Source organism: Nycticebus coucang, chromosome 17, assembly GCF_027406575.1.
Source record: "Nycticebus coucang isolate mNycCou1 chromosome 17, mNycCou1.pri, whole genome shotgun sequence".
NCBI classification, from domain to species: Eukaryota; Metazoa; Chordata; class Mammalia; order Primates; family Lorisidae; genus Nycticebus; species Nycticebus coucang.
In genome coordinates, this window is record NC_069796.1 from 29,415,342 (window position 1) to 29,442,306 (window position 26,965).

General features: G+C 37.5%; 1 protein-coding gene across 2 annotated transcripts in view; it reads left to right on the forward strand.

Annotated features, from left to right (window-relative positions):
* The window catches only part of CDC42SE2 (CDC42 small effector 2), a 96,533-nt gene that overhangs the window by 41,705 nt on the left and 27,863 nt on the right, over positions 1 to 26,965 (forward strand). For both annotated transcript variants that reach the window (XM_053566667.1, XM_053566668.1), the window contains one exon: positions 20,078 to 20,419. In XM_053566667.1, the coding sequence (XP_053422642.1) occupies positions 20,366 to 20,419 (54 nt within the window). In that variant the 5' untranslated portion in view covers positions 20,078 to 20,365. The remainder of the gene's footprint in view (positions 1 to 20,077; positions 20,420 to 26,965) is intronic.

Here is a 26,965-nt window from a genome sequence, read left to right on the forward strand (position 1 = left end):
ATCCATTGGCGCTAACAGGAAAGCAAAGCGTTGACACAGCTTTTCTCACTACTTGAGTAATCTGCGTCTCTTACATCTCCTCCTGGTTTCTAGTGCTATACCCAGTATGTATGTAGGATGCTGGCTGCAGAAATGCCAACCCTACCATCATTTGATAAAGGCTTAGGACAGAGAGAAATCATGTGAAAAGATGTTTTAAGCTTTGCAACATGCTTGCAGTATTATCAGCATCTGCCCGTTATGCAAAGTGGGTATGCTAGGGCCCAGTCACCATCCTGATGTCTGTCTAATGCTCCCAGTGCTGTCACAAAGAGAATGAACTATACTAAACGAGCAAATCCCAGGTGAATCTTGTGTGCTTTAAAAACGAAAACAAACAAACAAAAAATAAAATTAATCTCCTTATATACAGTATCTGTTGCTGTAACTCCCATGTGGTCTTGAATATTGTAAAAATGGCGGCGCCTGTGGCTCAGTGAGTAGGGCACTGGCCCTATATGCCGAGGGTGGTGGGTTCGGACCCAGCCCCGGCCAAACTGCAACAGAAAAATAGCCGGGCGTTGTGGCGGGTGCCTGTAGTCCCAACTGCTTGGGAGGCTGAGGCAAGAGAATCGTGTAAACCCAACAGTTAGAGGTTGCTGTGAGCTGTGTGACGCCACGGCACTCTACCTGAGGGCGGTACAGTGAGACTCTGTCTCTACCAAAAAAAAAAAAAAAAAATATATATATATATATATGCATTCAATGTGTATTTGTTGAAGCAGTGCTTAAGAGTCACTGCAACTTGATGAACAGCAATGTATTCCTGGAGGGAAATAAAAAATATAGAACAAAAAAAAGAAAAAAGAAACCTGGTCTTGTTCTGTCACCCAGGCTATACCAGAGTGTAATGGCATAGATCATAGCTCACTGAAATTTCAAACTCTTGGGTTCAGGTGGTCCTCCAACCTCAGTCTTCCAGGTAGCTAGGACTATAGGCGTACACCAGCATACCTAGCTAATTTTTGTAGTGGTGAGGTCTCACTATTTAGCCCAAGCTGGTCTCAAACTCCTGGCCTCATGTAGTCCACCCGTTTTGGCTTCTCAAAGCGCTGGGATACACCTGGATTATAAATAGAAAATATTCTACTTGGGAGGCTGAGGCAAGAGAATGGCTTAAGCCCAGGAGTTGGAGGTTGCTGTGAGCTGTGTGAGGCCACGGCACTCTACCGAGGGCCATAAAGTGAGACTCTGTCTCTACAAAAAAAAAAAAATAAATAAATAGAAAATATTTTAAAGTCTGATACTAGTTTAAAGTTTAAGGGAATGGAAACTGATACTAAATTTCCAATCTTTTAGTTAATGGTCCAGGTCAGAACAATCTGGAAGTAATTGCCATCTAAGGGGATATGTGTATGTAAATAGAGTTGGTGAAGTTATTAATCTTGGGTCCACACGGGGACTAAGTATAGTATGGTAATCCTTACCATACCAGCTGGAATTTATTGTAGCTGTTGCTGTCTGTCCTTACTATATAAAGGAAATCAGTGAAGAAATCAGAAAAGCAGCCCTTTTGTGGTTTTGATTAAGGAGTGTTTTCTGCACAGCGTGATGAGAAAATGTTCTGCTTGTTTTGTGTTCTATGGACAGAAGACAAGCTTTCCTAAACATTTATAAAAGAAGCCATTTCTTCTTTGAAAAGAAGTAGTCACATGCAAGGTATCTGTTTTCACTTATTGTCATCAGATAATTGTGAATGCCTTTAATATGTATGTTCACTGAAAAATGCTTATGTTATGGGGAATGATACTAATGAAATGAAATATGTTAATCTTAGCATAGATATAGACATTTTCCACCTAGGACCATATTCCTATGATTATCTGTTCCTGTAGTTCTTCTTAAAAATGATTGACCCATAAAATTCACCAGAAGTTCAGTGTTAACCTATATTGTCATTGGGGTTTTAAAATTTTATTTTTATATTTTTATAATTTTTTGAAATTTCAGATTAATTAATGTGAGGGTACAAACAGGTTACAGTGTTTGGATTTGTTAGGTCGAGTCCCTGTTGTAGTTGTGTCCAGAACCCAGGACATGTGCCATTGTCATTGGGTTTTTAATGCAAGATAGGGAAGAATAAATATTACTCCTTAAATACTGACTAACACTTTCATGCCTAATTACTTATATTCTTAGATATTCTAAGTTATTAATTTATATTTTTCTGATTCTTTCAAATATTTCAGGCTGTTAAGGCAGATCTACCAGTACACAAGCAAATCTTCGATATTAAAATAATTCTTAAAAGTTTAGTAAGTTAAACTTAGAAATTTTTAATAGGTACAGATTTTCTTGTTTTCAGATATCTTACTAAAGAAAGCATAAAATAACCATAACAATAAATTACTACAAATATATGAGTATTAATACTGTTGGTTTTGTTTCACTTCTTCATTTTCCTTTTTTCCTTTTTATTTTTCTGTTTTGTTTTTAAATGAAATGGAGTCTTGCCATGTTGCCCGGCCTGGTCTTGGACTCCTGGCCTCAGGCAATCCTCATGGCCTGGCTTTCTGAGTAGCTGGGACTATAGGCTTGCACCACCATGCTAAACTATACCTCTTTTTTATTTCTGTGTTGATTTCTGTATTTTCCCAGGGTTAGGGATTTATCTACCAAAAGGAAACAATTACTGTGTTAGGCCAATTGAGGTAATTGATTAAAAATCAAGACTACGATGTTGATATGAGCACCACATTCAAGCTACTTGGGACAAAAACTAGGAATAGTGGCCAGGCATAGTGGTTCACACCTACAATCTTAGTAATCTGGGAGGCCAAGGTGGGTGGATCACCGGATCATCTGATCTCAGGAATTCAAGACCAGTCTGAGCAAGAGGGAGATCCAGTTTCTTAAAACAAAACAGCCCCCCCCCCAAAAAAAAAAAAAAAAACAAAAAAAAAACCTAGCTGTGTGTTGTGGCAGGCACCTGTAGTTCTAACTACTTGGGAGGCTGAGGCAAGAGGATCACTTTCCAAGAGTTTCTGAGCTATGACACCACAGCACTCTACTGAGGATGACAAAGTAAGTTTGTCTCAAAACAAACAAAAAACTATAGGAATGGATATTTGGGGATATGACAAAATTCTCTTCCTTTCAAAGGCTGTATGTATGTAGTATCATATTTGGTTTATCTGATTGTCCTGTTGTACATTTGGGTTGCTTCTGTCTCTGGGTTATTGTGAATAGTGCTGGTACTGTCATGGATGTGCAGATATCTCTTTAAGATCCGGCCTTCAATTCTTTTGAATATATCCCAGAAGTAGGATTGCTGGATCATACAGTATTCCTATTTTTAATTTTTTGAGGACCTGTAATTGTGTTTTCCATAGCAGTTGCACCATTTTACATTCTCACCAACATTGCACAAGAGTTTCAATTTTTTCACATCCTCACCAACACTTACTTTCTGTTTTTTAGTAATAGCCATCCTAAGGGATGCAAGATGATCCCAGTCTATATTTTTAACAAGCATCTTAGTAATGTTATTTCTCAGTGAGCTATGATTGCACCACTGCATTCCATCCTGGGTACTAGAGGAAGACCCCTCCTAAAAAAAACATGCATTTTTGTATACTGAAAAAAGCTTTATGAGGTTATGAAATACACTTAATGAGTTTAGTTTGATTACCAAAAATTGCAACTAACAGTCACTTTTTAGAATTGCGTCTCAGTGTGCTTTGTTTTTGTAATTTGAAGTACATGTTGTATAATCAGATTCTCTAGGGATAATATCCTTCACTCTGCCCCCACCCTCATTTTTTCCTTTTGTTTATTTAGCTATAAATGAATCACCCCGGGAACAGACTCAGCTATGTATACTTAACCTCAAGATATTTTGCTAACCTTAATTCTTTTCTCTAATATAGTTAAAATTCTAAGGCTCTACATGTTATAAGAGTTCCAGTAATACTAACATTGAAAATATTATGCTTTAATAAAAAACTAGTTGTCATTTTTACTTTGCATGAGAGAATTTGATCTATTTGTTTAGTTTTAATTGAACATAATTTTATATTCATGGTTTTGATAGTTTTGTTAACTATCTTGTGTTAACTTTTCTCACAAGGTTAATCTAGTTGTAAATTGGTGTTCAAGGAAGGTCAAGCAGTTGTTAAGAATTTTATCCAGAGAACAAAAGTACATAAGATCCTAGTAAAAAAGGAGCGAGGAGTATAAATTGTCCTTAAAAAGTTTTTATAATTTCTAAGGTAATTTTAATGGTGAGAATGTGCTGCAACAAAATTAATAGCTTATAAAGTATTTTGTGTTTTGAATAAATTACTTGTGGTTTTTGTTTTCCTGACTTGAAGTTTTTGAAATTATCATTCTGAAGTTGTTACTGGAGAGGACCCATTCATTCTGGCAGGTTTTTATTTTTGAGAGAAGTATTATTTCTAAAATCACATGATTGTATGAATATAACCTATGAGTACATTATGAATATTAAAAGTCATTTTAAAAATAATTTCTGCCATAATTTGAGGTTCATTACTATGCAGTTTACTCTTGTGACTATTGTTATTTAGATATTCAGGACTGAGCTGCTGCATTTGTTGAATTTGGTGTGTGAGTTGGTAGAGAAGGGTTCAAGTAGTGGTATGGCTTGGGAAGAGTGGTAGTTCAGTTCTTATTGTGAGTTTTGAGGAAAGATAATGAAATCCTTTATATCCCTTTCCATAGACCTACATTTCAGAGATTCACATTTTAATAAGAATTGGTTGTGCAGCTGCAACCCTGGCAACAAAGCCTAGGAGAAAAGAATTGGGGCAGCATTCCAATAATCAAGGCAGGCACTGGTCTCATGTGGAGCTGGAGCTGAGCTAATGAAACATAAAAATATAAAGCATTTAGTAAAAATAAGACCAATACTTTCTTTGGCATAGTGGATGTTGAAAAATTTCCATGTATTTTATTATTTTAAAAGCCCAAAAGCTATCATAAGCTACACACTTAATAAGAGTTGCTTTATTATATTCTCATTTAGTATAAAAATACTGTTAAATACGGTTGGAGATTAATATTTCTGTGAATTATATCCAAATGTAATTGTTATCGGCCCATTCTTGGTGAAGTCTGGACACTTTCAAAACACAGGATGCCAAATTTGTCAGTGTTTTTAAACAAGCTTTTTTAGGTTTTAATAACTTAAAATATTTAACACTTTTTAATAACTTAAAAAATGAAGTTACTATCTTCATTTTTATCTTACTATCTTACTAAGAAATATTGCTGTAAAGCATTTTTGTGTATATAGGTGTTTTGCTTTCTTTTGAATTACTCAGGATTATTTCTGTACTTCTAGAAGATGATGCTAATGCATTAAGTGTAAAATTTTTCAACAGTTTCTGAAAGGAATGCCAGTCTATGCAGACACTGTCTTGTGTGTGTGATTGCTATTTTCTCTGCTGCTTTATCAACATTAATTACCACATTTTAAAATTAATTGAATAGATATGAAATTTTAGTTGCATATTTTGATTTTCATTTCAGTTTCTTTAATTAGAACTTACAACATTTTAAAAGAAGCCTACCAACTTCCCTTTTGTAGATTTAAAAATTTATATCCTTTCCCATTTATCTGTTGTAAATCCATTAGTTGTTTTAGTTAATACCCCTAAGAAACTCTCAAATTGAGAATGGTAAACTTCACATTCATTGAGTACATACATACCAAACGATATGTATGTATCTGTTATAGCCTGAACAAAACAGCGTGATGTAGTTGGAAACTCCTAGAGCTAAAAGTACTCTTGGATATTGTTTTTGTTTTTCACCTGAAGAAACTGAGATCCCATCCCAAATTAGTCTGGCCCTCCAAAGGTGTGAGGGACAGTGAACTGGCCCCCTGTTTAAAAAGTTTGAGGACCCCTGCATGTTCTTATTTCATTATTTTTATCAGCATATAATAAGCTCACTTTGTGCTTTATGATTTTTTTTGGCCTATAATTTTATTATAATTGTTCCCTTAGCTTTCTTTTGGTTCAGATTAGTCTGATTTGGCCTTTCTTAAATACTCTCCTGCATGGAATATATTGCTTTATCATTAATAACTCATCATAAAATCTTTGTCCCAATTTGTTTTTAAATTGGCAAGATAAACTCACTTACATTATTGTAATTTATTTTTTTTTTTGAGACAGGGTCTTGCTCTGTCTTCCAGGCTAGAGTGCAGTGGCATCATCACAGCTCACTCCTCAACCTCAAACTCCTAGGCTCAAGCCATCTTCCTCCCTCAGTCTCCCAAGTAGCTTGGACCATAGGCAGCGCGAGGTCATGCCTGGCTAGTTTTTCTATTTTTTTTTTTTTTGTGGAGATGAGGTCTTACTCTTGCTTAGGGTGGTCTCAAACTCCTTGCCTGAAGTGATCTTCTGCCTCAGTTCTTTGTTGTAATTATTCTAGTTGGGCTAACTTTTGTTTTTTTTTCCCCCCTTCCTTTTCTGCCTTTCATTGGATAGGTTGAATTTTTTCTTCTATTTTTGTCCTTATGATGGTCGCCCTTTTACACCCTTCTGTTTGCTTGTATATATCATTACATTTAAAGTAGCTTTCTTGCCCCCCACACATGACAAATACTCTAGTGCACTGTTACATTCATTTCATGTATGTCCTGGCTCCCCATCCCCAGTGACTATGTTGCTGGTATTTTAGATCAGAGTTTTCTTTGAAACCAGGGCATTTGACTACTTTTAAATAAATCGTAGTCTCTTGTAGCGCCTCCTGTATTTTTCTTTTCAATATTCCTCCAAGAATGCGTTTAGTAGACTTCATATGACATTTTGTAGCTTTGTGTCCTTGAGAATATTTTTGCCTAACACACTGGAATAATATTTTGTCTATATATAAAATTCTGAGTGTGAAGTTCTTTTAATTTAATTACCCGTAATTTCAAAATCAGAAAAGATCTGAAACCCAAGTTGAACCACATCGTTCTTACTAAAGTACCTTAGGAATGGAAAAGCAAGTATCCAGTGTACTCAATACTTTATGAAGCCAGTAGATGATCTAATACATGGCCACACAAGAGAAAAACTCCATTCAATTGCAGCTGAGGGGAAGGGAGGAGGGAAGGAGAAGAGGGGAGGAGGAAGGAGATAGGTGTGTTCCTACCTTAATGGGCACGACATAAGGGTATATGGCACACCTGGATGCAGGACACAACTATAACAGGGCCCTTACCTAACAAATGCAAGCACTGTAACCTAATTGTACCCTCATGTTAATCTAAAATGAAAAAAAAAAAAAAGATCTGAAAAACCAAAGGATTTTATAACTCATTTGGCAACAAAACCCAACCTCAAGTGACATGAGGGTATTTATGACTTTCATTCATCTCATTTATGTGACTTTTCATAGATTTTGCTTCAGAATATTAGTGAGTTCAGTTATAGGGGAGTGGATTTTATTGGCTCACAGTTCTAAAGACTAGGAGGTCTAAGAAGCTGATGACTTTCTGGTGTAGAAAGGAGAGAGAGGGGCTGGGGGGACTCTCCCTTTTATAATGAACCCTTTCTAATGGACACATCATCTTGATGAAATGGACAGCATTAACCCATTTATGAGAGCTGATGATGAGTCTCAATACTGTCACATTGGGCATTAAGTTTCCAGTTTTGGGCGACACATTCAAACTATAACAGTTTTAAATTCTGAAAAAACCCTTGCCTCAAGGGGTATGGATTGTGGATTTGCATTATTCCATCTTACATCCAGAGTTACCTGTTGGGATATTAATCTTATTATTTTGCTTTGGCATTGGTTTATTCTCTTTTTTCAACCTTTTCAAATTTTTCTTTGGTAATCTTAGATTTTCGAGAAATAGGTTCTTCTGTTATTTGGCTCTTTGAGCCTTTACGATCTTGACTTCTTTTATCTTTGATTCTGGGAAACTACCTTCCTTCCTTCCCTTCCCTTTCCTCCCTCTCTCCCTCTCTCTCTTTCTGTCTTTCTTTCAACAGAGTCTCACTATGTCGCCCTTGGTAGAGTGCTGTGACGTCACAGCTCACAGCAACCTCCAACTCTTGGGCTTAAGTGATTCTTTTTCCTCAGCCTCCCAAGTAGCTGGGACTATGGGTGCCCGCCACAACGCCCGTCTTTTTTTTTTTTTTTCTGTAGTTGTAATTGTTGTTTGACAGGCCCGGGCTGGATTCGAACCTGCCAGCTCCAGTGTATGTGGCCAGCACCCTAGTTGCTGAGCCACAGGCGCTGATTCACCCTCATTATTTCTTGAAATGTTTTATTTTTTCCCTCCTTCTGAAACTCCTATTATTCTGGATGTTGTCTCTCATTCATGCTCATTTCTACTTTGTTCTTTTTTCATTGCCTCTCGTCTTGACTTCATCCTGCTTGTATCTCCCACTGAGGAGCACATTCTTGGAGCCTCCATGCTAATAACTCTGCTTCAGAAGGCATAAGTTGTTTAGTCCTTTACAGTAGCTTTGTGCTCCAGATGTTTCTATCCGTATCCCCTGGGCATATTTGTTACTTAATCTGTTGGGGATTTAAGTCAATTGTGGTGAGTTTTAAGGAGAAGAAAGGCTTTAGTCTCAGGTCAGATAGCCACTTGGCACCACTGGAGTGCTGAGTTCTTCTTTTTGCTGCTACTGCATCAGGCACCTTACTGATTAGGGTTTGTTTTTTTATACTCTTACAATAAGTAATACTGAGAAGAGGCAGTCTCCTCTTCAAAATTTGCTATCTACCTTGTACCCCCACCGCCTGTGGGCAGGGGCAGAAAGAGTGAATGCCAAGAGGGCCTGTACCTTTTTCAAGAGTTTTCCCCTATAGATCTTTTATGTTGCCCTGATTTTATCCATCTAGGCTGTTGCTGCCAATTTCTGTGGTAAAGGGGCAATCAAGAGAAGAAAGGTCAGAGCAGAATCTAAAAAAGCTTGTAGCTGATCTGTTTTAACTCCTACCTCGGTTGCCCTTTGCTTCTGGTCACCAGTTTTCTCTCAGATAAATTTAATATCACTTTTGGTATCTCTAGAAGTCTATGATGGTTTGTTATCTTGATAGGAATTGGATGACCTCATTTGGGCCAAGAAGGATAGTTATACAAAGATTTCCTCAAAAATGTAAAAATATTTAATTGAAAAATATATACATGCAGGCTCGACGCCCATAGCTCAGTGAGTAGGGCACTGGCCACAGACACAGAAGCTGGTGGGTTCGAGCCTGGCCTGGGTCTGCTAATCAACTGTGACAACTGCAACCAAAAAATAGCTGGGTGTTGTGGCAGGTGCCTGTAGTCCCATCTACTTCATCATGGCCCTCTACCTAGGTCGACATAGTAAGACTCTGTCACACACACAATATATATATACACACACACACACACACACACACAAACATATACACACACGCATGCATGCAAAATATAACAAACTCTTGAGGGTTGAAAAAATTTTAAGAGATGTTATCTGTGTATTACTTTTTGAAGTTGAATTATGGTTTGCAGTGTGTATTATGACATTTGCTCAAACAAACGAATGCTAGCATCACCATACTACAGGCAGGACAGTCAAGAAAATGGCAGAAGCATGGTTGTTGTTGGAAGTGCAAGACCATTTTGAAGTGATGTTTGAAAATCAAGAACATGTGGAAGTATGATGACAGTGGAGGTGTGAGTATGGGGGACCTTAAAGGATGTGGTGTACCATAGAAAACTGGCCATACTGACAGTATTCAGGAAGAAATTGAAAACAAAATGTGCACTGACACACATGCACACTTCGGTCCACTGTTGCTCATGCAGTAGTTCACCATAATCAGAAATGTCTGATGGTAACCACTTTGAGCATATCTTGTAATTGCAGAAGTCAGATGTGACTTGTATTCATCTTTAGTTATGGTTTTATATTGAGTATTACAATTTCAGTACTTTTTTTCTTTCTTAAAATGTGTATGTCTATTATTGACACCATCTGTATGTGCAGATAATCATATAAGGGCTCCCTTATCTGTTGTCTATTGCTGTACAACAAACGTTCTCAAAATTTAGTGGCTTAAATCAGCAACTCTTTTTTTGTATCTTCAGTTTTGAAGGTCAGGAATTTGAGCAGGTCTTGGCACTTCTTTTAAACCTAGCATCAACAAAGGTCATTTATTCGGCCAGCAAGTGGGCTGGACTAGAGGATTCTAAGTAGCTTTATTCACGTTTTAGCTAGGAAAACTGGAAGACTGGGTTCAACTTGAGACTGTTAACCTGCACGTCTCTGCATGGCCTTCTCAGCAAGGCAGTCTTAGGGTAATTGTACATCTGAGCAGAAGCTACAGGCTTTTCATGACCTTATATGTTCCCGGCCTCCTTCTGTGGTTATACAAGTCACTGAGGTCACCTGAATTCAGTGTAAAAGAATTTGACTCTCTCATTTGGAAGAAGAACCAAGAATTGCAGCCATCTTAATATATCACATAAGATTACTAGAATTTTGAATTCCTGATTCTTGGTTTCAGAAGAATCTTTTGGGAATTTGGGATAGGGAATCTTTTCCCTATCTTTTGGGATAGGGAATCTTTTCCTTATCCCTCCTATCTGAAGGGGATTCTGTGGAGTTGAAGGATATTGTATATTTCTTAATTAGTTCGTTTTTATAACATCTTCCACTATAGCATGGCTTTTAACTGGGGGAATGATTCTGACTATGTAGGGTGATACAAAAAAGCTTGAATGTTTAAAAAATGTATTATTTGGCTTGGCGCCTGTGGCTCAAAGTGGCTAAGGCGCCAGCCCCATACACCTGAGCTGGCGGGTTCAAATCTAGCCCAGACCCGCCAAACAACAATGACAGCTGCAACCAAAAAATAGCTAAGCGTTGTGGTGGGCACCTGTAATCCCAGCTACTTGGGAGGCGGAGGCAGGAGAATTGCTTGAGCCCAGGAGTTGGAGGTTGCTGTGAGCCTGTGATGCAACGGCACTCTACCCAGGGCGACAGCTTGAGGCTCTGTCTCAAAAAAAAAAAAAAAAAAATATATATATATATATATAATTTAGTAACTGTTGTACATGAACAAGTAGTCATAAACAGTGCCTAAAGGCACAACCTCAGTTATTTCTATAGAGCCTTAGTAGGCATCATCTCTTGTGTAATACCAGCAATCCTGTGTTCTGATTCATCCTGGAGCCTTTTAGCATGTCGTCATTGATGGTTACTATGGCAGCCAGAGTGAATGCCTTCAGTTCCTGAAGTCCACCTCATAGTCCAACTATGATTTTCTTTTTACATATGCCCACTAGAAATAATGTGGCATTATAGATGAGAATGCAGGTGGCTAATGTTTCAGAGACAGTTAAAAGTTTCGAGCAGGATGCTCTGTCTACCACTGTGATAGGTATTTGTTAAAGAACTTTTGGATGGTGATAGAAATGAGGTAGAGAGCCCTATCCTGTTGAAAAATGAAGTTCTAGAGACTTCATTTTCTAAGCAATCTAAATTTACAAATTTAGTCTAGACATGGTGGCTCACACCTATAATCTTAGCACTCTGGGAAGCCGAGGCAGATGGATTGCCTGAGCTAAGGAGTTTGAGACCAGCCTGAGCAAGAGTGAAACCCTATCTCTAAAAATAGCTGGGGATTGTAGCAGGTGCCTGTAGTCCCAGCTACTTGGGAGGCTGAGACAAAAGGATTGCTTGAACCCAAGAGTTTGAAGTTGCTGTGAGCTATGACGCCATGACACTCTACCAAGGGCGACAGAGTGAGACTCTGTCTCAGAAAGAACAAAAAGTAAAATAAATAAATAAATAAATTTACACATTTAATCCTCACATAAATCTTTGAGGTAGATAATATTTTTAAACTGTATTTTATAGAATAGCAAATTGGGATGTACAAAGAACCCTGCTCAAGATCATGAAGTTAGTAAATAGAAGAATCCAGAATTTGAACTTAAATCTGTTTAGTTTCAGAATTTCGAGTTCTAAACTGCTATACCATGCTGCCTTTCCAAGCTTGTACTTATATATCAGTGTGCTGTATAAATATACACAAGAATTCCTAGCCAAGGAAATAAAATTTATATTTGAACTTGTGAACCTTTGAATTTCTAAGCAGTAGCAAATGCAAACTTCTCTTTAGCAGTGCTTCTTCAAACAGGAGGACTAGACTTGGCACAGGAAAAACAATTAAGATAAATTGATCATAAAATAATTATAAGGAAATAACCCAACATATGGGAGAGTCAGCAGACAGAAAGAAAAGATTATGAATTGATTTAACAATACTCAGAAAACCTCTTAAGTCTGTTTAAAATGTCTTAAGTAAAAGTCTAAGTAAGACACGACAGTAGGAAACTTTGCAAAAGAACCAAATAGAACTTATTAAAATGAAATTATGATTCATTGAAATAAAAGCCATGGTTGGAGAGAAAATTTATGTCTAGGTTAAATAGCAGAGTAGAAACAGGTGAAAGAGTCCTAAATAAATATGAAACTAGAAATTCTCTGAAATTAAAGACAAATGCAAAGATAATCTTCAGAACATCCATAATGAAAAAAAAATTTGTGGCGAGGGTCTCTGTATGTCACCCAGGCTGGTCTCGTGCTCCTGGGTTCAGGCCACGTTCTCATCTCAGGTTCTCAGGTAGCTGGGAGTATTCGTGTGTGCCATCATGCCTGGCTTACAATTTTATATTCAAAGGACCAAGAATTAGCTTGAATCAACATCAATGGAGGTGAGAATAGTATCTGCAAAGAACTTAGTAAAAGTGCTATTGACCAGGAATTCTGCGCTTAGCTAAGCTGTCACGAAGAATCAGGGCAAAATGCAGTGGTTCTTTCTCATCTGTTGTTTCACGGTCTTTTACCCATGGTCAACCACAGTATGAAAATAGTAAATGGAAAATTTCAGAAATAAACAATTCATACGTTTTAAATTGCATGCCATTGCATGATGAAATCTCATGCCATCCTGTTCCATCCCGCAAGGGACACAAATCATTCCCTTGTGCAGTATATCCATTCTGTATACTCTCCCTGCCTGTTAATGTATAGGAAGGAACATAGTAGTGACATATATATATAAGGTTCTGAGCTGTCTGTGGTTTCAGGCATTCATTGGGAGTCTTGGACTATATTGCCCATGGATAAGAAGGGACTGGTGTATAGACATTCAGTTATTAGTATGGCTGATGCAAAGGATATATGAGAGATTTTGATTCTATTTTAGCATCTCTTGGGTGTTTAAAATTATTTCAAAATTAATATTAAAAACTAATTTTAGACAAACAAGTGAAAAGTTTGCCACTTGCAAATAACTATTAAAAAGCACATACTATTGAAAAAGTTGTTTAACCATGTACTTTATGAAGAAGAAAGATGAAGGATTGAAAGGCAAGATGCAATGGTAATCAATGAAATTGGTAAATGTAGCTAATATTAATCATCAAAATAATTGTACACTTGCTATGTGCTAAGTATAATATTTTGCTTTCATGGGCCAGGCATGGTAGCTCATGCCTGTAATCCTAGCACTCTGGGAGGCCAAGGCGAGTGGATTGCTTGAGCTCAGGAGTTCAGGTCAGCTTGAGCAAGAGCGAGACCCTGTCTCTAAAATTAGCCAGGCATTGTTGTGGGTGCCTGTGGTCCCAAATACTTGGGAGGCTGACACAGAAGGATCACTTGAGCCCAGGCGTTTGAGGTTGCTGTGAGCTAGGACACCTTGGCATTCTACCCAGGGCAACAAAGTGAGATAGTGTCTCAAAAAAAAAAAACAACTTCTTTTTACTTTCACAACAACCCTGCGCTCTGTGTATAGGTACTATGATATTTCTGAACTGAAGGTTACTGTTCTACAGTTTGAAAGGCTCATCCAGACCCCTGCATGAGGATGATAAAGGACCAAAGCAAGTCACATCTGTATGAAATTTGAGAATTCCAGAGTAAAGAGAAAAATCTTCAACCTTTCCAGAAGGGGGAATATGTCACACACACAGGGAAGAAAATTGGAATGTCATCAGACTTAGTAGTAGCAGCTCTGAAAGTTAGCAGGTAGTAAAACAATATCTTAAAAAATCCTGAGGGAAACATTTTTAACTTGGTGTTATATATTCAACCAAATGATCAAGCCGGTGTCAAATGCAAAAAGTTGAAACTTTTCCTTCTGTGTATTCTTTTTTAGGAAGTCACTGGAGTGTGTGATTTTACAAAATAAGCTGAAAAGGATGAAAAGAAGAGGGAGACATTCCTCTAGAAACAGCATTTAGCTTAGGAAAGGAACCTAGGGAATAGTCCAGATTGAAGCAAGAGGCTAGGTAATTTTGGGAAGAAACCTAAAGAAAATTTGAATCAGTAAATCTGTGCATACAATTATTGCAGCAAATTACCTGTTTCTGCTTTAGTAGAATAATGCTATTTACCATTTCAATTCTGGTAACAAATAAAAGTATCTTATGTCAATACAGGTTGAGTATCCCAAATCTGAAAATCTGAGATCTGAAATGCTCCAGAAATTTTTTGAGCACTGACACAACGCTCACATATGAATGGGAAAATGTAATATTGATGGGATAAAACAGACATTGGACTTCAAAATATCAGAGTTGAAATCCAGGGAGCATTTCAGATGGCCTTTCAAATATGGGATGCTCAACAGGGTGAGTATACTGTGAATAGTCTAAAATATGAAAACTGAAATCCGAAAACATTTTTGGTCTCCTGCATTTTGGATGAAGAATACTCACCCTATATAGCCCATTATGACATAAGCAGAACCTTCTAATCTAGTCCTCATTTCAGACCTGTGAAATGGCAGTGCAGCATGCCATTTTATAACCAGGGAAACTAAGGATGGTAGAGCTTGTCACTTGCTAAAGCTAACATTTCTTTTTGAATCTCTTCATTTTTTTTGGAGTTTTTTTGGCTGGGGCTGGGTTTGAACCCACCACCTCCGGCATATGGGGTCGGCACCCTACCTCTTTGAGCCACAGGCACCGCCCTAAAGCTAACATTTCTAAAAATTAGCAAAGTACTCTATCTGCCACAGATCTTTTATTTCAGAGTCTGAATTCTGAACTTTTTTTTTTTTATTAGAGACAGAGTCTCACTTTATCGCCCTGGGTAGAGTGCTGTGGCGTCACAGCTCACAGCAACCTCCAACTTCTGGGTTTAGGCGATTCTCTTGCCTCAGCCTCCTGAGTAGCTGGGACTGCAAGTGCCCGTCAAAATGCCTGGTTATTTTTTTTGTTGTTGCAGTTTGGCTGGGGCCGGGTTTGAACCCACCACCCTCGGTATATGGGGACGGTGCCCTGCTCTCTGAGCCACGCCCCTGAATTCTGAACTTTTGATTCAGTTTCTCACACACTGAGTGTATTGAGTACCTGAACTGATTGTCCAATTTTTCAAATCAGCGCTTAACTATGATTTTCTTTTTTTTTTTTTGCAGTTTTTGGCCAGGGCTGGGTTTGAACCCACCACCTCCGGCATATGGGGCTGGCGCCCTACCCCTTTGAGCCACAGGCGTTGCCCTATGATTTTCTATTGAAGACCTAAAGAGCACTTTTTAAGCAAACTGTTCACACAGATAGAAAGCTAATGACTGTAGCATTTGATTTAGGTAGAGACAATGAGGAAGAGAGAAACTGATGGCTGGTTAATATTTTGACCAGAGAACACGACTCCCCTTTTCTCCTCATGCCAATCTTGTAAGTCAAGAGACTGAGCTTAAATTCAGGGAAGCTCTGTTGGTCACTTGCTGAGTGGCCTTGGATAGTTGACTTCAGGTTATTTAGTGAGCAAGTTCCATGATGTTACCTTTAAAGGTCTTCCATTCTAAACTCTTATGTCTCATGAATCTGAGTTGGTGAAATCCTCTCTTGTGCTGTAGACCAGTTTGACCCCTGAATTACGTGTGGAATGTGCTGAGCTGTGTTTAAAGCCAAGTTTCCATGTTGATGTTACTGCAGAATGACACTGCTTTTGTTATCTAATGATTTCAAAAAGTGTTAAGGTTTTTTAAATGGTCATGTTTCAATTAACTTTTAGCTTAAGAAGTTAAAGTAACTTATTATTAGTGGCAGTGTTGAAATTTTTAGTGCAGAATGTTAGTACGTCTCTGAAGGTGTTTATGTATAAAAGTATTCTAAGTATATACACTTCTGGGGAAAAATCCTAAAAAAGTTTGTTCAGAAAAGCAAGAAGATAGAAAATATATTTATCACATTATAAGACATGTTTGAAACATTTAAAGATCTATATATTTACTTAACAAATAAAAACCTATGGAATTGCAAGCATCCTCTTGGTTTGAAAATAAATTTTAAACAGATCTGTTACGTAGGTGGAAATACAAGAATCACAAATTACTGTACTTTAAATGGTCATTCTTGAACTAGACGTTATGAAAAAGGAAGTACTGTGAATGTCACTCTCAAAGTAGTACATGGGGATGGAAAAGTGTACATTTAAAAAATAATAAATAGCCTTACTGTAAGTTGAGAGAAAATTTGAATTTGGGAAAATGTACAGGTGGTATTTAGCATAGATTGTAAAGTGAGAAGCCATTTATTCATTTTAAGTACTACACAGAAGGAATACTTAGTTAAAAGAAAATACACTGCTTTCCAATGTAAAATCAATATTTAAATGTTGTTTCAAGCAAAGGCAATTAATAAAAAGAAAATTGCCTAGTTTTATATGTAAATGGGAAAATGTAATATTGATGGATAAACCAAACAATAGATTCGAAAACATCAGAATAGCCTCATCATATCTGTATGTGCTACAATAATGATGAGCATAGCAAATTTTAGGTTTCAGACAAAAGCCTATTTGTTTTCACAGGATTGGTTAAAAAGAGATTTCATTTCACAATGACTTTTTAATGGCCAAGGTCTTTGATCTGGGGTGAGGTTAAACTTCTTAAATAGCAGCACTGAAATAGTGCTCACACTATTGTGGACTCAACCCTATCCTCTTAGACTCTTGCTAAGAAGGTTGTATGTAGGAAATAAGTAAAACATACTGTTCTTTTTTTTTTCCCCCCAGTTTTGGCCGGGGCTGGGTTTGAACTTGCCACCTCTGATATATGGGGCCAGCGCCCTACTCCTTTGAGACACAGGCACCGTCCCACATACTGTTCTTTTGTGCTTATAAAAAACTTCACAGTGTTTGCCCAATTCAGTGGCAAAGAGACTGCCACTTCTTTGGTTTAGAGTTTGGGTGAGATAAGAAATGTTCATTCTCCTTAAAGTAAGCAGGTTTGGAATTTTAATTATGGGAAGGATGTAATTTTTTTCTTCCTTCTGATATTCTCTGAACATATGCTTAATTTTGCCCAGGCTAAAGTACCATGGTATCAGCCTAGCTCACAAAAACCTCAGACTCCTGAGCTCAAGTGATCCTCCTGCTTCAGCTCAGCCTCCTAAATAGCTGGGATTACAGCTCTCTCCTACCATGATGCTCAGCTAATTTTTCTGTTTTAATAGAGTCTGGGTCTTGTTCTTGCTCAGACTGGTCTCAAATTCCTGAGCTCAAGTGATTCTTTTGCCTCCCAGATTACAGGTGTGAGTCACCACACCTGGCCTCATATGCTTAATACTTGATATGTCATTTTCCTATGGCATGTTAGAGGATTTGTTCTTTGGACTCCGTAGAATGAGGGTCTTAGGTTTATGCCTTGTTACCCAGATTTGTGACATTAAGCCTATGTGCGTTTCTCTTCACTAAAGAGCTTCATCTGTACAAATACATAAAGATAACTGCCATTTCTGCCCTACATCTTTAGAGTAATGGCTTTAGAGAAAGCAAAAGGGAGGAATTTAATCTCAATGTTCAGGGTTCTGTGATTCTGTAATAAGGTTGTTATTCTTTATGGTTGGCAAAGGTTATAAATGTTTCAGGTCTATTTCAAAAAATTGTTAATAAGTGATTTATATTTTACTACTTGGGACAAAAATGTTAACATTTCTTTGAATATTCAAATTAACACATCTTTGATTTTGATATTTTCATTTCAGGGATTGTTCTTCATTCTACCTCCCTCTCTGCTTTTTAAACTTTATATTCATTCTTGCAAACACAGTCTACACTTGTTGACTCTGCTGGTTGCCCTTCCTCCCGTCTCACCTGTATTCTGGTTTGTGCCTGTACTGCTTCACTGAAACTGCTTTATCCAAGGCCACCACGTATCTGTTTGCTGCATTCTAATGGACTTTTCTCAGTCTTTCCCATCTCATTTGCAGATAATAAATACTGTTACCCTCTTCCTTTTCAAAACAGGCCCCAGTTACACCACACTTAACTGGTTTTTCTCTTCTCTCTCTCTTTCCTTCCCCCCCCTCTCATAACACCCAAATCTCCTTTGTAGACTTATTTTTCTCGGCCCATCTTTCTTCTTTTTTTTTTGTAAAGAGGCAACATCTTGCTCTGTTGCCTAGGCTGGAGTACAGTGTATGATCATAGCTTACTACATCCAAGAATGCCTCCTAATGCCGCGACCCTTTAATACAGTTCCTCATGTTGTGGTGACCCCCAACCATAAAATTATTTTCGTTGCTACTTCATAATTGTAATTTTGCTGCTGTTATGAATTGTAATGTAAATATCTGATATGCAGGATGTATTTTCATTGTTACAAAGGGGTTGCGACCCACAGATTGAGAACCGCTGACTTAAGTGAGCCTTTCTCCTCAGCCTCCTAAGTAACTGGGACTACAGGCACGTGCCACTGCTCATGGCTAATTTGTGAATTTTTTTTAGAGATAGGTCTTGAATGCTGCCCAGGCTGGTCTCATATTCCTGGCCTCAAGCAATTCTCCTGCCTCAGCCTCCCAAAGGTGATTACAGGTGTGAGCCACCATAGTCATGTTTGGCTTCTACCCATCACTTAAATAAATGCTGCTCTTCTTCAGAGGTCTCTTCATTAAGCCCTCTTTGCTTCTATCATATTGTTTTCCCTAGAAGTCATTCATTGCTTTGGTCCTAATCCACTGATAATTCTAAGGCTTCTCCTTGGCTTATAATCTTTGGTCCTAATCCACTGATAATTCTAAGGCTCCTTGGCTTCTCCAGACCTATGTATCCACCTATCTATTAGACATCTTCCCTTGACCCATGTAGTAGTCTGTAGGTGATAAAAATGTGCTTCAACATAGTTTCTGGCTTAAAAAAAGGGAGATATAGTGCCTCACAAATCCGATCTTCAGGTGTACAGGTCAAATTGGTCTTTAAGAGTGACTGGAACCAAGGATTTATGTCGCTAGGACTTCGTCTTTTGTCTCTGCTTGTCAACATTATTTCCTTAGGACCATCTTCTGCAGGTATAGAACATTGTTGACTAAGAACATCCTTAAAGTCAACAACTTGGCAGTTGGGAAAAAAATAGATTTACTCTTTGTTCAACTGCAGGTAGAAAATTTTCTGGCCAAGGATTCTGAATGACTCAATTTAGTTTGCCATAGCAGGATTAAAAAGTATTTTGACTCACAGTCATTTCAGTGGTGATGATGGGGGCAGGAATATTATGGTTTGATTCACCAGAGAAAGCCTAACTTAACCATTAATTTATCTTTCATGTACAATTCTAATTTTACTGGAAAAGGTAATAATTTTATTCATGGTTTTTGATGAGTTGTAGTTGCTTGACGATCTGACTTAGGGTTCATTGCCGTGTCAATTACTATCCGTAAGAATAAAAGACTCATTTGAAGAAATCTGTATGAAAATGATTGGTATTTCTTCTTATTAAGAATATATGTGGTAATCAAAATGTTCTAATTAGTGGTTTTAAAAAATGAACTTAACTAAAATAATTTATGCTTTTATAGTCATAAAATAGGATGCTCCAGGAAAACAAGATTTCTATCTGCTTCCCTGCTTTATTCCTGTAGTTTAGGGATCCTGTATCCCTGCTATTGTCCCTGGACATCAAAAGTTGCTCAGAAAATAATTTGTCGAAAGAGTTTGCTAAAATACTGATTTTTTTTTTCAGTGTCTACTTTTTTGGGTAATAATTATTCTTTAATTTTATCATAGATTTCAGAAATACTTTCAAGAATAAGTAAAGTTAACTTACTTTCTTTTACTTTTTCTTTTTCTCCTAGATTACCTGTTATAGGCTCTGGCTCAAGACGACAATTTTTATACTTTTCTGGTGGTTGAGAAATGAGTCTGTAGTACGAGAAGCAAAGAAAGGAAACAATCAGACTTTTTCTTTATTCGGTTAACTATTTAAGATACTTGACTTCCAGGAACAAAAACCACAGTGAAATAATAAGACTATCATTTTGCATCATTGGACATTCATCATACTGAGGAGTGTATTTTGTGGAACTTCCTGAGTTGAGATTTGGAATCTTCATTGGTGCTCATTTGTACCTTGGACTGTAAGCATGAGTGAATTCTGGTTGTGTTTCAACTGCTGTATTGCAGAACAGCCTCAGCCTGTAAGTATGAAGTCTGTGTACACATCGGGTAGCGTGCTTATTAAACATACCGCTGGTTCTCAAAGTACGAATTGGGACCCTAGCAGTAACTGCAGGGCCGTTATAGGGAGTGTCACACAAACTAGTTCAATGGACCTCTGAACATCTTTTTTTTTTTTTTAATGATTGTTTTTCTTAGTAACTACTATATCAAGAACTACGCCGGATCATTCGTTGTGCATGACTAAGAAGGTTGTGTTCTGCCACACAGACAGCTTCTGGAGGGACAGTGAGAGACAAGGGATGCTAACCGAGGGAAAGCAGTCCAGTCAGCCTTGGAAATCAGTGAGTGGGAGATGTGTTAGCCAGGTTGCCCTCACGTTCTTGACTTACCATCTCTTTTTCCTCACACCAGCCTGAGGAAGTTATCATTGTCCTTACTTTTCAGTTGAAACAGGTTCAGTTTTTTTGCCCAAAGTCAGATACTGTATGCGGTCTTGACTGATTCCTCTTGATGGATGCTCTACTTTTGTCCTTTCTAACCCATGATAATATTGGTACACATACTAAAATCCTGCCCTCCAAACCTCCAAATTCATGTTCATCTTTTGAGATGCCTAAACCAAATTTCACTTATGTAAAAATCTTCCCCGGCCTTCCCCTGACTTAGATAACACTTCATCTATATTTCTATAGCTCTTTAGCTCATTTTTATATTACTGGATAATAAATAACTGTTCCACAGTCTTTCCTACCAAGCTTTGAATTCTTAAGGAGTCATGAAAATATTAATTTGTATCTTCACGGTCAAATATAATACCTTGGAGAATGTGTGTATGTATGCTAGCTGGTTTGGCTGATTGGCCAAACAAAGGAATTTGTATTTTAATTCTGTTTTGTTTACGTTTGTAACAGCATAAAAGGAAGAATAAGGATAACATTTTAAAATGTAATTGCATACAAATTTATTTTTATTATAAAAATTCACACATTGTAGAAAAAACCGAAAATTTAAAAAGTACATTTTTTTTGCCCCCTTCTAGCTCACTGATCCCCAGTTGAAATTTCTTTTGGAGATTGGCATTTATTCCTTTAGATATTTCTCAGTGAATATATATGTACATATTTATTTATATATGTTTCCTTTTTTTTTCCTTTTGAGACAGAGTCTCACTTGGTTGCCCTGGGTAGAGTGCTGTGGCATCACAGCTCACAGCAACCTCAAACTCTTGGGCTTAAGCAATCCTCTTGCCTCAGCCTCCTGAGTAGCTGGGGCTACAGGCACCCACCACAATGCCCGGCTATTTACTTTTGTTGTTGTTGCAGTTGTCATTGTTGTTTAGCTGGTGCAGGCTGGGTTTGAACCCGCCAGCCTCAGTGTATGTGGCCGGTGCCCTACCCACTGACCTATGGGAGCCACCACCTTCATGGAGTTTTTAACTCTTGAACTTATCTACACTGAGCCCCAGCTATTCATAAATTACAGTTTAGGTTTTCCTACACTGGTACTAGATCCTGCAGAGTTTCTTTCTACTTGTGGGTACTTTTTCTGATTTTCTCTGTCTGTTTGCCAGTCTCTCCACTTTTGGGAGGCACCACTCTTCTGGTTAACCTAATTTCTGCAATGGATCTAGGAAGAAATGTTGGGTGTTCAGCTTGTTCAGCTTTTTTCTTGTTATGTCAATGGGATGATGACTTCTAAGATCCTTACAGATCAAAAACTGGAAGTTAAATTGCCATAATTTTAAAGATCAGTTGATTTATTGCCAGTATACATGGTGTTATGATAAAGTGTGTTCTGTTCAGGCATGTGATAAAGATGTACTTCTCAATAGATAAAATAGAAAAGCAGAAATTTAAGTAGCAGGAATATAAGGACTTGGAGTTCTAAGCATAAGACATATCCTTAATGTTCTACTAGACAGTATGAAGACTGCCTTATCTGAAAGCTGCTTGGTCATCTTTGAAGTTTTCTTTTATTTATTTATTTAGACAGAGTCTCACTATTTATTTATTTAGACAGAGTCTCATTATGTCGCCTTCAGTAGAGTGCTGTGATGTCACAACTCACAGCAACCTCAAACTCTTGGGCTTAAGTGATTCTTTTGCCTCAGCCTCCTGTGTAGCTGGGACTACAGGCACCTGCCACATGCCTGGCTATTTTTTATTGCCGTCATCGTTGTTGTTTAGCTGGCCCGGGCTGGATTCGAACCCTCCAGCCTTGGTGTATGTAGCTGGCACCCTCACCCCTGTGCTCTGGGTGCCAAGCTTGAAGTTTTCTAAAGCATTTACTGGAATAAAGTGCTATATGCCAATCTCCTACTCGTTCTTTGTCACCCTCTGCACTTGCACATTCCTGTGTGGAAAAGAAACAACTCAATATTAAGAAGAAAATAAATGCATTTTTTTGAGTAGTATCCTAAGAATCGTTTTTCTCTTCCTACTCCTTCATTTTAATATAATACAATACAGAGTATAATAAGATCCCAATGTTATAAATCATGGTAGTCTGAAACTTAATTGACTATGCTCTGTAGTTGCTGTTGCTGGGTTCAGCAAAGGTTATAGATTTTACTTTGGATGGTTGCTGCCTTGCAGTTCCATTCAAAACAAAAGAGGGGTTTGTTAGGTGTTTACAGAATTGCGGTGAATTCTTTACCTGCTTATTGTGCACCCAGGTAGCCTAAGGTAGCCTTAAAAACAATGAACTCTGATTAACAGGAAAAAAACCCTGCTTTTCTGTTGATGTATTATTTGCCTTCCCATCTCATGTTTCCCCACTTAGCACTGATTTAAAGTGATGCTGTTTGCCTCTGAAATGTATTTTAGACATAGTCAATTACTATATATTTGTACAATTAATAACACTCGGGTACTAATGAGATTACAGTAAACATACGTCATTTCTACCTTCAAGGCTCTCTGGTGGAGGAGATACTTACTGTACAAATATGTGTATATAATATTGGGTGATGTTAACTGCTCTGTGGAAAAAGAAACAGGAAAAGAGATGGAGAATGAAGGAAATGAAGGAGGTATTGGTGTTCACAGAAGGCATCAACAAAGTGTAGATAGGTAAGAGTTTAAGGGAGTAAGCCACAGAGATACCTATGGTAGAGTATTTTAGTCAGAGGGACTAGAAAATGTGTATGTGAGCAGAACATTCGAGAGGCAGAGTGGCTGTGAGCTAAGGGACCAGTGGTGGGAGTGAGGTCAGAGAAGTAATCAAAGGCAGTTCATGTTTAGCCTTGATGGTCATGAAAAGACTTTGGTTTTTGTTATTTTTGTCATTGAATGGTTTTGAGCAAAAAATGAAGTAGAAGAACATAATACTCTTCTAGTGGTGGACTTACTGTGCGCTCAGACGGAACACTCAGTGAAGCACATGTCCTGTGTTCATGCCACCTTACTCCTGCCTGCACCCTTCACCCGGGAGTTCTACTCAGCTGTGTGGAATTGGTAGTGGAGTATGTTCTGTCATAAGGTTGTTTATTCTCTGTGGTGGCTTTTCTTTCTGCCATTTGTTGTTCTGATATATAACTTTAACCAATAATAATTTTTAAAAACCCCACTTTTCTGTTTAGAATAGTTGCTTTCCCATCTAATGTTTCTCCAAAGTAGATGACCGTGTGCGAATGTGTACAAGAGATGGTGGGGGACCCGTCCCCCCACAGGAGAACAACATTGTGCTTCAGCGTGTAGATCAAGTTTTCTTCAGGAGAAGTGGTTGAGGAAATGATTCCTCTGAATCAGCAGAGAACGAGGGATTGCAGAACTTAAACATTCTGGAAACATCAAAGCCATTATTGCGGCCTGAGAGGATTAACCAACAATTCTGTGAAAGGTGGCTAGAAGAAACTCTAGCTGAGAGCATTCCATGTTTTCGGAACATTTATATAAGACAGAAGAATAAGTGGTTAATTGTGATGCATCTCCAAAGCTACTATGCTAGAATAACCTCAAATGGCACAGATTTATTTAGCACTTCCATTTTCAAGAACCACGTTCCACATCCTAAATGAGGTGTGAGTATAGTAAAAGTCTTTTTTCTGAAAACACAAATGTGCATATTCTTAATTCATTTAATTTCACACAGAATCACCTTATATAACCAGTCACCTCAAAACAAATTAATTCATTTAATAAAAATAGAAAATTATCAGTTGAGAAATGAAAAATAACTTTCCTTTTTAGAAAGGCATCATATAAGACTGATTGAAGTGTTTTAACTGTATGATAAGCCTAGAAATTCCAAAGACCATTTAATATACTGGAACTATCTCCTTAACTTGGGAGCGGCCACCATATTTTCTTAGAGACAGTCACTTTGGGGTGTAGTAGATGGTATTCCCTGTGTGTTGTACCTCTGCAGCTCCTTTAATGTAACTGTGGGAGAAGTTTGAATTGGCTGTATGTACTTGAAAACAAACTAGAAAGGCTCTTGACAAAACTATGGAGCAGACAGGTTCTGGTGTCCCAACACCTGTTATGTTCTTAACCAGTTAGGAACTGTTGGTATCTAATGTCTACAGTAGTCACTGTAAATTCAAGATGGAGAAGAAGGGGTAAGAAGATAGTAGAAAGCCATTTATTTTTTGGAACTGTAATGCTTTTGTAGGTTTGTGTTAGAGGGGAAAATTTGCTTTTTAATGTTTTTCTTAAATTGATCTTTATTCAGTATGAGTTAGAGTTTTTAAACTGCTGCAGACCTCAAAATGAAGTAAGACATTTATTTTGTTTATTTTTTGAGACAGAGTCTTACTCTGTTGCCCTGGGTGAGGTGCTTTGGCGTCATCAGTGCTCACGGCAAACTCAAACTCTTGCTTCGTCCTCCTGAGTAGGTGGCACTACGGGCACCCACCACTAAAAATATTTTCTATTTTTAGTAGAGGTGGGGGTCTTGCTCTTGCTCAGGCTGGTCTCCCAGGTACCAGGACAATATAAAGCAAAGAAGATACTGTAGAGTTGGCATAATGATGAGTCAGTGGGCTGACATACGTACTGACTAATCATTTACATGATGAGTTAGATTCTAGTAACTCCTGAGCTAAAATGATCCACTCTCTTTGGCCTCCCATAGTGTTAGGATTAGAAGCATGAGCCACCGCTGCCAGCCAAAGCAACCCATTTCTTGGCAAACATGACATTGTTACAATTTCTAGTTACTTAAAATGGGACATCATCAAAAGTAATCAATAATAATTCATTAATATTTAAAGGAAAAAATTTAAATCCTTTTGAAACTGTTGTATATATAAAAAATATAAAACATACGTCATGCATATCACTAAACAGGTATAAACCACCACCCAATGCAAATGTTCTAGTGGTGGACATTGGAGTAGTTTCTAGTTTTTGGTTTTTTCTTTTATGAACTATGCTGTAAATTCTTATACATGTCATTTAGTATCCTTATTTCTCTAGCATATGCTGTCTTTAGACGTAGAAGTTCTGAGTTGTGAGATATGGGCCTAATCAGTTTCATAAGATAGTGCCAAATTATTTTCCAAACTGATAATTGTTCTCAGATCACTATGGTATAATTCCACTTTTACATTTCATTCAATGCTTCATTTTTTGACTTTTTAAGTTTTGCTAGTCTGATGGGTAAAATGGAATTTCGTGGCCTTGCTCTTCCCTGATGCTAAGAGGTTAAGCATTTCTCTGTGTGCTTAGTGCTCAGTACGGTTTCTTCTGTGAAATACACGCCTGTTCATGTCTTCTGCACACCTTTATTTGTTCGTGAGCTTTCTTTTCATATTCTGAAAACAAATTCTTTATTGGTTATATGTGTTAAAACATACTTAACTATCACTATCTTCTTGCTTATGTTTTTGTGTTTACGAATGTTTTCTTACTCTCAGCAATAAAGATACTCAAATTTTGAAGCCTGGATTGGATTTTTGAAGAAGGGATTTAAAATTACATTTATTTTTTATGTGGGGAGCCCTCTGTTCCACAACTACTTGCTAAGTAGACTTTCCTTTATTCACTGGTTTGAAGTATATATTATACACGTGATTAGTTAGATTCTAGATGATGTTAGCCTATTGGTTCATCATTGTGTCAGTCGTACAGTATCTTCTTTGCCTTATATTGTTCTGGTATCTGAGAGGCAGATCCCTTTTTCATTTTCTTCTTTTGCAGTGGTCATTCCTTTATAAATTGCATATAAATTTAAAATTAGTTTGTTATGTTTTCCAAATGACCTGTTGGGATTTTTGTTATACTTGTAATAAATCTATAGATAATGAGTATTCCCACTTACGAAGATATTGTATGTCTTCGTTTGTTAGTTATTTCCACAAATATTTCTTTAAAACTTTATATATTTTCATTTTAACAGCTGTTTATTCACAGGTATTGGCATTTAAAATAACTTTTGGAACAATTTTATTAAATGTGTTGAAATAGGCTGGGCACAGTGGCTCAGCCCTGTAATCCTAGCACTCTGAGAGACCGCTAAAACCTTTGTATTAATGGAAACTTTAAAACACGTTCAGAAGTAGACAGTAGTGTAATGAGCCCCATGTATCCATCTTTCAGCTTCATCAATTTCAGTTCTTT